At 39.5% G+C, this 13,006-nt stretch overlaps 1 protein-coding gene across 6 annotated transcripts in view; it reads left to right on the forward strand.

Annotated features, from left to right (window-relative positions):
* The window catches only part of LOC106822896 (oxysterol-binding protein-related protein 1), a 106,935-nt gene extending 93,930 nt beyond the window's left edge, over positions 1-13,005 (forward strand). For all 6 annotated transcript variants that reach the window (XM_014828256.3, XM_014828255.3, XM_070513301.1 and 3 more), the window contains 8 exons: positions 239-421; positions 2,018-2,125; positions 3,036-3,125; positions 3,366-3,492; positions 5,720-5,836; positions 6,439-6,562; positions 8,402-8,492; positions 11,808-13,005. In XM_014828256.3, the coding sequence (XP_014683742.1) occupies positions 239-421; positions 2,018-2,125; positions 3,036-3,125; positions 3,366-3,492; positions 5,720-5,836; positions 6,439-6,562; positions 8,402-8,492; positions 11,808-11,910 (943 nt within the window). In that variant the 3' untranslated portion in view covers positions 11,911-13,005. The remainder of the gene's footprint in view (positions 1-238; positions 422-2,017; positions 2,126-3,035; positions 3,126-3,365; positions 3,493-5,719; positions 5,837-6,438; positions 6,563-8,401; positions 8,493-11,807) is intronic.
* The last annotated feature ends 1 nt before the right edge of the window (position 13,006 follows it).

The raw sequence follows: 13,006 nt of genomic DNA on the forward strand, positions 1-13,006 counted from the left end.
ATTTTAATGTTCGAGTAGCTAGAATTATAATAACATTGGATTTAGTAGTTTGGGTTACGTTTGTACAGTTTCTCATATGTTGAGTTGTTCTTTTATCAGGATGATAACATAGAATTATTTACTTTGTCAAACCTGTTTCTTTAATACTTTAACATTGCTTGTCGACCAAAATGATAATTATGTCCACATTCCATGATAAGAGTTAATTATAACGTTACTTTTTTTTTTTAATCTGAAGAGATGACCTTGGTTTCAGACTCATCTCAGAGCAGGTCAGCCATCATCCACCCATTAGTGCATTTCATGCTGAAGGATTAAACAATGATTTCATCTTTCATGGTTCAATCTACCCCAAACTGAAGTTCTGGGGAAAGAGTGTAGAAGCAGAACCCAAAGGAACCATCACCTTGGAGCTCCTTGAGTAAGTTGAAATCAAGCCATTAAACTCTTTTCACGTATGCCTACTCATAAGTATACGCCTTCACACAGACCTGACCTTGTTGTTAAAAGCTGGAGAAAAAGAAGCAGCTTTTATAAAGCGTAAATTATCTACCTCCATATAAAAGACTTTGAGAAACGTGACAATCACCATTGTTAATCAATCTGGGTATGTGTAAAAAGTTTAACGATGTTTGACTATGGTATTTGGCTCTATTTTAAGATAGAATGGAGTTAATCACTCCATGACAGTTCTTATGAAACAGGCTTTCTGTATATCATGGTGCTAATATTTTGTTAATCTTTCAAAATGAATCACTTTGAGAAATATTGAAATGACAATTGTGTGGCACATCTTAGACCTTAGGTAAATTAGAAGTTCTCTTCTTGAGCAATAGGAAAAAGATTAGTTTTACATTCAAAGGCAGTTCCAGTTCCAGTTAAGATAGAGTAAGCACACCCTAGCCTATCTTTTCCAGTGATTTCAACTAAAAACCCTGGACAGAAGACGTAAAGCAACAATCTCAGGAATTTGAAAAGTAAATGATCTCAGGCAGACTGGGGAGAGAAATTAAAATCTGAAGACCAATATGGCAGTGAGTTTCCTGGTGTTATCCCCCCATGTTTCCTGGGTTAGAGTCAGAGCAGCCCAAATCCCGGAACTGGGCAGTGGAGGCAGACAGAAAAAGTTCCAAGAGAAACCCTGTCTTTCTGGTTAGAGGACCTAGAAAGATACCCCTGCAGGATGTAGGAAGTGGGGGAAGTTCCATTTATTTTTCTCTCCTAACCTTGTCCCAGAGCGAGCTCTAGGACCCACAACTACATACTTGTAGTGGTGGTGGCAGCAGCAGCCACACCAGTACCTGAAACTCAGAAAATGTCTTTCTCTCAACAGAGGAACTTGATAAAGAGGTCCCTGTGGTCCAAATAGTGTGAGAAGAATCCCTGTTACTTTTTTCCTCTTTCTTTTCTCTCACCTCTCTGCCCCCGAGGAAGACTCAGTTGTGGGAAGTGCAAGGCAGAGCAGAGGCTAAAACCTCCCCTTGCTAGCTAGAAGGCCAGAGGAAAGACCCCCTCTGGTACCTGAGAGTGTGGGGAAAACCACAGAGAGTAGGGAGCTCGAGAAAGGGATCCCATAAAGCTGTGTATGAAAGTCTAAGCTCATCCTTTTATGCTCCTACATTGAAATGACCTGAATAAGGTTTTTCCTTTGATGAGCTGGAGGGTACTTTGTCTGAAAAGTGCTAAATAGAACTTCATTTTTATTTTCTACCTCTAATTTATTTTATTTTTGTATGTTTTCACCTAACTTTTGAATGCTTCAGATGATTATATACATAGTTTATTTGGAGTTTGGTGGAAGTAGAGAGTTCTTTTCTTAAGCTTTTGTATCCTTTTAAGAAACAATAAGAGTAGTCAGGTTACACTGGTTTTACAGAGTTACACCAATTAGAGCTTAGTTATCTCCAGCAGTGTGATCTGTTTGTTGAGTATGGCATTTGAGACAAGTGCACTTTTTAAACAAAATAACGCTTCTCACCTTTTTTTCTGGGTTTTGGTTTTAATTTTTGTTTTTTAGACACAATGAAGCATACACATGGACAAATCCTACCTGCTGTGTACATAATATCATTGTGGGAAAACTTTGGATTGAGCAGTACGGCAATGTGGAAATCATAAACCACAAGTAAGACACTTTAGGGTACTTATCTATCCCTTCAATTGTCATTGAACAGTTCTAATGGACTTCATTTTTTAAAAAGCTCTAGTGGGGCCTGATGATCATTTAAGAACCAGTCAGTATAACTCTTGAGTAAGTAGCAGCCCATCCCTTTAATGAATGGAGTTCATTAAAGTTTCTGACTGGGAAAGACTGGGTGAACTCTGAGCTTCTGCAGCCTCTGTGAATCTTAATTCCAACCTCAGCTCATTTTGTTTATATTGTTTCATTGGCATTCTTCACACAGTGGGGTGGGATGGGGCGAGAGGAACATAAAAGCTAAAAAGAGTTCGATTCAAATCCTGCTTTGTGATGTTAGGCAAGGGTCTTAGTCATCTTGGGCTGCTGTAACAGAATCCCATAAACTGGGTGGTTTAAACAGCAGAAATTCATTTCTCATGGTTCTGGAGGCTGGGAAGTGCAAGATCAGGGTGCTGGCACATTTGATGTCTGGTGAAGGCCCTCTTCCTGGTTTGCAGAAGGCCCCTTTTTCATACCCTCACGTGTCAGAGATTCTCTTTCTTGTGTTTCTTCTTATAAAGGCACTAATCCCATTCATGAGAGCTTCACCCTCATGACCATATTCCCTCCATATGCCATCATATTAGGGATTAGGGCTTCAACATGTGAATTTGGGGGGACATAAACATTCATTGCATAGCAGCAAGTCACTTATTCTTTATGAACCTTGCTTACCTTTTCTTTATGGTGGGTCCAGTACACATTAAGGATGAATTATGATAACTTCTGTAGGGAGCCTGGCATGTGTTAGAAAATTAGTAAACAGCAGCTGCTGCTAAAAAGGTTATCATAGTCATTATTGTCTACCGCTTCTTCTGTATTGGATGGTAATCTGACCCTAATGTTTCCTTCCTAGGACTGGAGACAAATGTGTGTTGAATTTTAAGCCATGCGGCCTTTTTGGTAAGGAGTTACACAAAGTTGAAGGCTACATTCAAGATAAAAGGTAAAGTTTCCATTTTAAATGTTGAATGGCATAGATGTTGTTCACGAAATGAAATGTCACTGTTAAAATCTGCTGCCAGAACCTAGGAAACAAGCATTCTAATAAATTGAAAAAGTCTTTCTTCTACAAGGAAATATGTATTTCTTTAAAGAATCTCATTTTTAAGGATCTTTATAATAATATTTGATTGCAGCAAAACACTGGTTTAATTGTTGACTAAACATCGGTTTCTCTTGACAGCAAAAAGAAGCTCTGTGCCCTCTATGGGAAGTGGACTGAGTGTTTGTATAGTGTTGATCCCGCCACTTTTGATGCTTACAAAAAAAATGATAAGAAAAATACTGAAGAGAAGAAGAACAGCAAACAGGTGAACATCCTGTAAGGTGGTATCTAAGGACTCATTGGACTCTTCAATTTCTACCAGTCATTTTGGAGGTGGCCTGTTATTGGCTCACAGTTTGACCTTTTTTTCCTGTGTCTAATGCATGTGATTTTTCCCCTTGAAGTTTGTTAATGAACAGATAATCTGCCTTTGTAGCTAACGTTTGACATAATCTTATATAGAATATGGGTGTGTGGCACTTTTGTAACGTGTGCAGTTACAGATGGGACTCTGAATTCACATAGCTTTGGAAAGATGGAGGTCATCTTAGACAAATTTTTTTTCCTCTTTTCTGTTTACTGCATTAGAAGTTGAGATCATTTGAGTATTTAAAATTTCATCCAAAATTGTCACCTGCATTTTCATGCTCATTAGCAGTTTTCTTGTCCTCTTCCTTACCCCTAAATCACTGAAGTTAAGACCGCCACAGCTAAAGGAGTCATTACTGGACTGCGGTCCTTCTCTTACTGACCTTTTGCTTTGTGGGACAGCTAGTGTGCTGATGGAATTTCCCACATGTGAGGTACATGCTTCCTGCTGCACGGGCGCCCGGAGGCTCTCATGTTCAGCAGACTCCTAGCCCTTTCCTCCAGGCAGAAGAGCTGAGAGCTAAAGAAAGACTGCACCTGTTTGGACAGGAAATATTTGAGGACTGATTACTTTCCAGTAGCTGGCGGCACAAACTGGGTTAGAATCCCATCGCCACCGTTTATGAGTGGTACCGTCTTAGGCAGATTGCGCACCTTCTCTCTGCCCCAGTCCCTTCGTTTCTAAAATGGGGTTAATAATAGTGGCTACTTGAAAAATGAGTTAGCAGATGCATTGGGCTCAGAATAGCGTCTGCTCATAGTAAAGACTGATTCAGTCCTTTCTGCTCAAAGCACATCCAAGAGCTGGTGACCTGAGCATCATCTGAGAGCTTGCAGGCTCCCAGCTTCACCTCAGACCTACTGAGTCACAGTCTCTAGGGCTTTTCGGGCAATTCATACACATTCAAAAGTTTAAGAAGCCCTAATCTTCCTCAGAAACAGAAGGTGTATTTATGAGCGACTTTCTTTGTAAATTGAGTTACCCATGGTCCTCAGATGAAAAGTGTTTTATTAAATGACCAGAGCTAACTGCTTTCCTGTGGCTTTGGCTCTTTTCTTTCTATTTCCCTTCATCTCGCTGTGCAGTTCTGTGAAGAACACATGCCATGTTTCCCACCTGCTTTTCGTTCATTCTGGGGGGTGCACTGGCAGTTCACTGCAGCTGTTACGAGACTGATGGGGCTGGAGAAGGAAATGTTCCAGGATCCTGGGAGCCCTGCCACAAACTCTTTGGCAGCACCTCCAGCTAATAGTAGGCAATTTGGCAAAGACAGCCTCACCAACACATGCATTGTCCACCCTCCTTTTATGGGGGATAGGAGGAAGCAAAGAAATCCCAGAAAATATCCCTCCTATCCCATAAATCTCCAGTCGATCTTTGTAGAAAAGTGGCTTTACTCCTTGGAGAGAGAAATTATTTGCACACATTCACTGCTTGTCTCATCTCTCTCCTTCTGGTATGCATCTAGCTACCATAGATTTCTGGTGTTCCCTGAGCATACTCAGATGCTGTAGGAAATTTGTCATCATCAATTTTGTCACCTCCTTGCTGCTGTTTTTTAAACTATCTTCATTCAAAGTGTCTCACCCAGCAGTTCTAGATTTGGTAACTGTGTGACATTGGGAATAGCACTTAACCTTCCAAAGGCTTAAATTCTTTATATATAAAACTGTAATAATATAGTCTCATAGGTTTATTATGTAAGGACTAAATGCATGGAGAGCTCCTAGCATAGCTCTTCCTATGGGGGCTAGCCAAAGGAAATGTTAGGGTTTTTTTTAACCTAACACCTTTTTAAATTCCATTTTTATTGAATTCTTTCAGGATCCCTACTGGTTTTGTGTCATTGATTAATTTAGTTGACTGGCCCAAGGATTTAACCTTTGCTTGTTCTCATAATATTCTAGGAAATACTCAAATGAGTTATTTTGTCTTTAAAAAAAGAGCTTTAAAAACATTAAAGCACTGTGTCAAAAAGTATGGATATAGGAAGGAAAATGTCATGGTGCCCCAGCCCTCATGCAGTTTACATTCTGGTGTGCAATAAATGGTGGTTATTTTGTGATTTGTAAGTATATTCTTTTTGAATGTTTTAATTTGGTTCATCTGTTGGTTCTTCTAGATGAGCACTTCTGAGGAGTCGGATGAAATGCCAATGCCAGATTCTGAAAGTGTATTTGTTATCCCTGGAAGTGTTCTCCTATGGCGAATAGCCCCACGGCCTCCAAATTCTGCCCAGGTGGGACTGCGCTGGCGGAATGTGGCCTCACTGTTCATATTCAGCTCTAATGGTGCTCTTTCCCCGGCACATGCAGCGCAGAACAGAGAGGAGGGCAAGTTGTCATCAAAATGCTCCTCAGTTGTCCCTCTGCTGGCTACTCACCCTGAGACCCAGTTCATTCATTTTGTCCATCCCTTCTGGTGTCTGGCTGGAGAAGATGCATTGGGATGGGACTTTTCGGGCCTTCTTTAATAAGTACTTAGGGATAAAACTGGCTCTCGTTAAATACATGATGATGCAACCTATTCAGTGTAAGCTCCTCAGATCCAGCAAGTAATGATTTTAATATGGAAAAGAGAAAGAATATTCATTTTCCTTATAGTGCTACTTAAAGCTGACAATGATAGAGGATATTTATTAAGAGCCCTGCTTTGAGATACCCACAGGTGGTGCGGACTTCAGTGAAAACATTTAGATACGTGGTCTGAGAAAGGTTGATCATCCTTACCACAGAAAAGAGGAGGGGGCTCATTGTCAAATCACACCTCTTCTACCTTCAGGGCTTTCATTTTGCGTTAGGCCATGGTATATATTAATTTGAATGTTTTGCTTTTTTTTAGATGTATAATTTTACTACCTTTGCAATGGTTTTGAATGAAGTAGACAAGGAAATGGAGAGTGTGATTCCTAAGACAGACTGCAGGTTACGGCCTGACATCAGAGCCATGGAAAATGGAGAAATAGGTAACTAGCATCTGACGGTGCTACTGGTGAAGATTAATGTCTTTGGGGATGATGGTTTGTTTTATTCCTGGTGATTGTTAGCGTAGTGTCTCTGAGAGATTTTTTAATTAAAATTCAATTTAAATTCAGTAACTTTTGTTTTAAATTTGGAAATCTGAGGTAGACTTTTTTAGCTCATATTCATCGTTTCAGTGATACTCCCTGATAATCTCACACATCGCTTCAGGACAGGGATATATTCTGCAAAGTGAATCATTAGATGGTTTCATCGTTGTGTGAACATCATACAGTGCACTTACACAACTCGATGGTCTAGCCTACTACACACCCAGGCTTTCTGGTACTAATCTTCTGGGACCACCATCATGTATGCAGTCCATTGTTGATTAAAATGTTATGTGGCGCATGACTGTGTACTACATATGACCAGAGGCATGTCTTAAATGTCAGAGAGGAATGTGAGAAAATACTAGCATCTTTATCGTCTTTAAACTATATTCTGCCTAATTATTTCACTACGTATTTCAGGATCTGTGTAGCACCTTGTGAGCCTCAAAGAAGAGCTTGGCATCCCCTTGGTTAATTATAACATTTGTATCTGGTGGTATTAAATTTCTTCTAATTCAGTGGTTCCCCAAAGGGGGGCAGTTTTTTACCCCAGGGGACATGTGGCCATGTCTGGAGACTTTGTCTGTCACATTTGGGGAACTGCTACTGGCATCTAGTGGGTAGAGGCCTGGGATATGGCTAAATGTCCTACAATGTATAGGACGTCCCCCTACAAGAATCATTGGGTCCTATACATCAGTAGTCCAAGGTTGAGAAACACTGTTCTAGCCACATTCTCTCATGCTCTCTTTGAATTATCAGTGAGACAAGGCAACAGTATTTTGGAAAATTGTTTGAATTTTTTATGAATGAAATCTGAAGGAACTCTGTGAGGTCTCACTAAGAATTTAGAAAAATTTCACACTTATTTTTTCCATTTCACATCAGTTTTTCCACTCAAGTTTTCACTGAAGCATTTTAGCATAATATTTTTGGCGTTAAGAGCAAGCAGGTTCCAAGGCCTGCCCAGTGGTGCAGTGGTTAAGCTCGCACGTTCTGCTTTGGTGGCCCGGGGTTCGCCAGTTCCGATCCCGGGTGCAGACATGGCACTGCTTGGCAAGCCATGCTGTGGCAGGCGTCCCACATATAAAGTAGAGGAAGATGGGCACGGATGTTAGCTCAGGGCCAGTCTTCCTCAGCAAAAAGAGAGGATTGGCAGCAGATGTTAGCTCAGGGCTAATCTTCCTCAAAAAAAAGAATAAGCAGGTTCCTGGGCTGGCCCTGTGGCCCAGTGGTTAAGTTCGCGTGCTCTGCTTCGGTGGCCCAGGGTTCCACTGGTTCACATCCTGAGCACAGACATGGCAATGCTCATCAGGCCATGTTGAGGAGGCGTCCCACATGCCACAACTAGAAGGACCCACAACTAAAATATACAACTATGTACTGGGGGGATTTGGAGAGAAAAAGCAATACAAAGGAAAAAAAAGAAGATTGGCAACAATTGTTAGCTCAGGTGCCAATCTTTAAGGAAAAAAAATAAGCAGGTTCCTTTTGGTAAATGCAGAGGTTGTTAAGGGCATAGGCTGTAGAAACAGACAACTGAGTTTCGAATGCCAGCTCCGTCTCTTACTAGCTTGGGTACGGTGTTTGACTCTGGAGTCTGTGTTCTAATAAAATGAAGACCCCGGTAATGCATATGGATGGTGCTTCTCTATAAAGTTATTGTGTTTCGTACTGTGCTGGGCATTCTCTACTTTTAGAGTAACTTTTTTATTGATGTTCTTATTTTAGATCAAGCTAGTGAAGAAAAAAAACGACTTGAGGAAAAACAGAGAGCAGCCCGCAAAAACAGGTCCAAGTCGGAAGAGGACTGGAAGACGAGGTAGGTGGCTTTTCATGCCTCATGGCTGAGCCCTTAGGCAGGCTGCTGTGTGTGGGCAAGGCAGGGCTATCACCTACGGGGAACTGCAGAGTAGTGCCTAACAGAAACCCTGCAGAGTTGTCCCTAGGCCTGAGAGAAAAGTTATTTCCATTTACTAAGTATTCTGAAAGAATTGCATGCGTGACAGAGAAAGGACTATTTGGAAATTAAGATTAAAATATTCCCACACAGGTAAGTGTCCATTAAGCAGACCTTCCTTATCTGGCCAAACCCTGCCCTTTCCATATGTGAGAGGGGAGGTGAAATCCAGAATTACAGATTTTTGGCATGAAAATAAGTTGAGAGCCATTGCTTCCACTTGTATCATGTATTAAGGATATTTGAACAATGCCTTTACTCTTCCAAACACAGGAGATTTGACATGTAATGGAAATATGATTTATATAAGGTAACATCTTGGGTTCCATTCAGAAATAGAAAGCGGGCAATAAAACTTCTAAGTTTTGAAGGTTTTTTGTGTTTTTTTTTAAGAATCAGGAGTTACTTAGTTGTCACTTTATTGAGTAATAGAATCACTTATAAATGGGAATAGAATAAAACTTTTTCTACATTTAGTATCACATAACAGAAACCATTGTCCCATAATTGAAAGTTATTAAATAAACTTTAGAGCCAGTATGGGCATAATTTTGCATATTTGGTAGTCCTTTTGCATCTTAGATAATTATTAGAACTAGAAATAACCTTAGATATCATCTGGTCCTGTGGTTTGGGGACTTTTTCTGTTAGCAAAATCTTTTTTGCCAATAAACACATAAAGAATCTGCAAATATAGAGCGCAGGGGAACAGAGCTGCTCTGGTTGGATGAGGACTGAGGGGCGTGGCCTTGGCACTCCTCACCCTCCCACCCTGCACGCACCCTAGTTCCTAGAACTCTGTGGAATGCAATTTGAAAACCACTCGTCTAGAAATCCCTTCGTTGCACCAGAGGAAACCAAACACTGGTGTGTTTCACTGAGGGGACTTGTCAAGGGCGCACAACTAGTAAGCTGCAGGCTGTGATCAGACCCTCCACCTTCATTAATCCTTCAGACAAAGCCACGGTGCTTTACTGTGTGTGATCCCTTTTGAAGATTTGATACATTTTATCATTATTTCTAGTCTCTTTTGCAGAAAACCCCAGTTGTACTATATTTCTAATTATTAACTCCTTTAATTTTCTGGTCACATTTTCAGGTATACAATGTGAGCAGAAAGTCCACTAAGAATTTTTACTGTCAGATAAAGTCTGCGTTTAGAAAGCAAAGAGCTTCTAGACAGCTCTGTAATAGACTGAAAATAAAAACTGGAAGCTACGTTTGGGAACTACAGTTTGGGGCCTTACACATGCTTTCTTCCACAGCTCTCTCTTAGCATCAGTAGTTCTTATATGAATATACCTATCTTAAAAGTATCCTGCCGACCCGTTGTCAAAAGAATGTATGCTTTGAGCTCTTCTCCAGTAGTGATGAGATTACACGCTCGCTGGTTTGGTTCTTCTCCAGACTGCGAATAGACTTTTGAGTAGCTTGTTCCAGTCTGAGTGCGGGGGATGGGGCAGTTTGTGAAGGAACACTTTTCTGCTGGATTGAGCTAACCAACCCTCATAGAAATCAAACCCAGAAACTTATTATGATCTGTCCCAAGTTCCTCCACACTAAAAGCTGGCATTCCCGCTAATACTGGTTTCACTCAGTTCATTTTCTAAATTATTTTTTATTACCTTGATTTTGATTTGCCTGCTTTTCTAAGTGCTTGACTTTGCTAAGCATGACTATAAAAGTGCTTTTACTGCTTGGACTTTTGAGAAAGGAGTATAACTATATGCTTCATAGGAGACAAAAATTCTGCGACTTTGATCAAATAATGGTTCCTTAATATATTTCTAGTTTGGTTACTAAAGTCTAAATAGACATATATCTTGATCATTTGAAGCAGACTTTTAAATTTTCTAATTAGGGAAAAGTCCCAAAAGCTAACTAAAGAATTTATATAATAATATTCAAGAGAATTTGGTCTAATGAGCATTTACTGTATAATCCTTCAAGGAATTAGCTCAATCTGAAATGTTTTTTCTTTTAGGGTTTTTATTGCTGCTTTAGTGATAATAGGAATATTTGGGACTTATCAAAGAAAACTAACCTCACTCTAATTGTTAAATATTTTCAGAAGCAATTTATTTGGACAGAATGGCAAAGAGATATGAAGCTATTTTCCTCAATGTTACTCTGAAACAATCATTCAAAAAAGTTACACAAATTTGATAGTGAACCTTTTGAGCAAGTAATTTTGCATTTCCATTACTTATAGAAAGCTGGGCCTGTGGGAAATGGGGATAGGATTAGGGCAGCCCTTTCTAGGATTAGAAAGACAGGTTAGGATGTTAAAAGCTTGATGCAACCTAAGATCCTTATTAGCATGGAGAAAACTGAAACCCAGGAAGATCCGGACCGGACTAATTTCATGTGTAGCATAGTATATTTGAAAAATCACGGTCTTTAAAATCAAACTCAAGTTTGGTATCAGTTACCAGCTTGGGCAAGTTATTTAACTTCTCTGACACTCAGCTCCTCATTTACAAAACAGAGCATTAAGAGTTTGAGGAACATTTACTCTGAATCAGGCACTTTACATATTACTGTAGATACGTTTTTTTTTTTAAAGATTTTTTATTTTTTTCCTTTTGCTCCCCAAAGCCCCCCGGTACATAGTTGTATATTCTTTGTTGTGGGTCCTTCTAGTTGAGGCATGTGGGACGCTGCCTCAGTGTGGTTTGATGAGCAGTGCCAAGTCCGCGCCCAGGATTCGAACCAACGAAACACTGGGCCGCCTGCAGCGGAGCGTGTGAACTTAACCACTCGGCCACGGGACCAGCCCCTGTAGATATGTTGTAAAATTTCCTTATCCTAATTCCTCATTCCTAATTGCTCAAAAGAGTACCTTCTAGTGGAAGATAAGGAATGGGGCTAGAGAATGAACAATTAGACAAATATATTGGTTCTCAGAAGCCTTCTAGACAGAAGATACCACTTTGTTAAGTACTCTTGCTAAATGCTTTGGAAGATCCATAAACTTTCTGCATGGTATCATTACACCTGTTGGAATATTATTCTGCATACCTGCTCTCTAAAAAAACTACCACTTCTTCAAAGTCTCTTTGGAAATCCTAACTCACAGAATGAATTGCTGCACTAGGGAACCACTACAAGCTAATGACGCAGCAGGAACCCTGTGATCAGTTTCCCCTGTAAATCTTGTCCTTTCTCTTTAAACAGGTGGTTCCATCAAGGTCCTAATCCCTACAACGGAGCGCAGGACTGGCTTTACTCTGGCAGCTACTGGGACAGAAACTACTTCAATTTGCCTGACATTTATTAAAATGCAGACAAGTCAGGGTGTTTGGCTAATCTACAAATAAGTCTTAAACCTATGTTTTTTAATTTTTTCCCTTGGTTTCTACTCATCTTTAAAAAAAAGAAAAAACCCACTCATGAGAGAACTTGCATTTTACTCAACAAAAGTAGGGCATAAGGTGATACTGGTGATGAAAGTCTCAGAAAAAAATGGGTAATTTTGCTATCCAAACATACTTATTTGGAATACTATTTTATATAGAGGTAAGAGAAATTGCTGAATATGCTTTTTATGGTTGCTGTTGCCATATTTACTGAAGGTTTATACCTAAATGTAACTTTAGCTTTATGGAATTATAAAGTAATCCCAAATGAAGTTATTTTGAATATTTTTATGCTGTATGCCTCTATGTTTTAGATGTAACTTTGAAATGTTTAGAATTGTTCTATAAGAAGGTTAGGTCATTTTGTAAAAACTACATTGAAAAGATGGCTTTTCATCCTAATCCTCTCAGTTTTACCCCTTCCCACCATCAAAAAGAAAAAATGCCTGAATTCAGCATAGGTATTGCTGATGAGAAAACCTGAAGAATTAAGCTGGAAAAGGTATTTCATTTGCTTATTTTAGTGCTCTGAATTTACTTTTACAATTTTCTATAATCAGTGTCATTAGAATTAAAAGGTGTTTGAAGATATGTATAAAATCTAACAATTCATAAAAATACCCTAGAAGTACCGATTTTAATCACTGTCATTACATAACGACAAACTTTTTTAAATGCTTCAACTTCCAGTGGCAAATGCCACCAAAGAAATTAAGTTGCACTCATGTATTATAAGTATGTAACTATATAAAAGGAGGTCTTGTGCATTTCAAGTTTGCAAGGCACCTGTGTACTTAAAATATGTATGGAGACCTACTGTACAGTAGCTTTGCCCCTTTAATTGGGGTACATTAATCTTACGGTATTTATCCACCCAACCCCAGACTGAGATACTGCTGCAAAGGGCCTTAGGTAGCTACCAGTAAGTTATTTTAATTGCTGTCTTGAAGTTAACAAGTGTTATAATGAAATAATCTACCTGATGCTAAATAAAGGCTTTAGAATGTTCAAAAAAAG

Source organism: Equus asinus, chromosome 7, assembly GCF_041296235.1.
Source record: "Equus asinus isolate D_3611 breed Donkey chromosome 7, EquAss-T2T_v2, whole genome shotgun sequence".
NCBI classification, from domain to species: domain Eukaryota; kingdom Metazoa; phylum Chordata; class Mammalia; order Perissodactyla; family Equidae; genus Equus; species Equus asinus.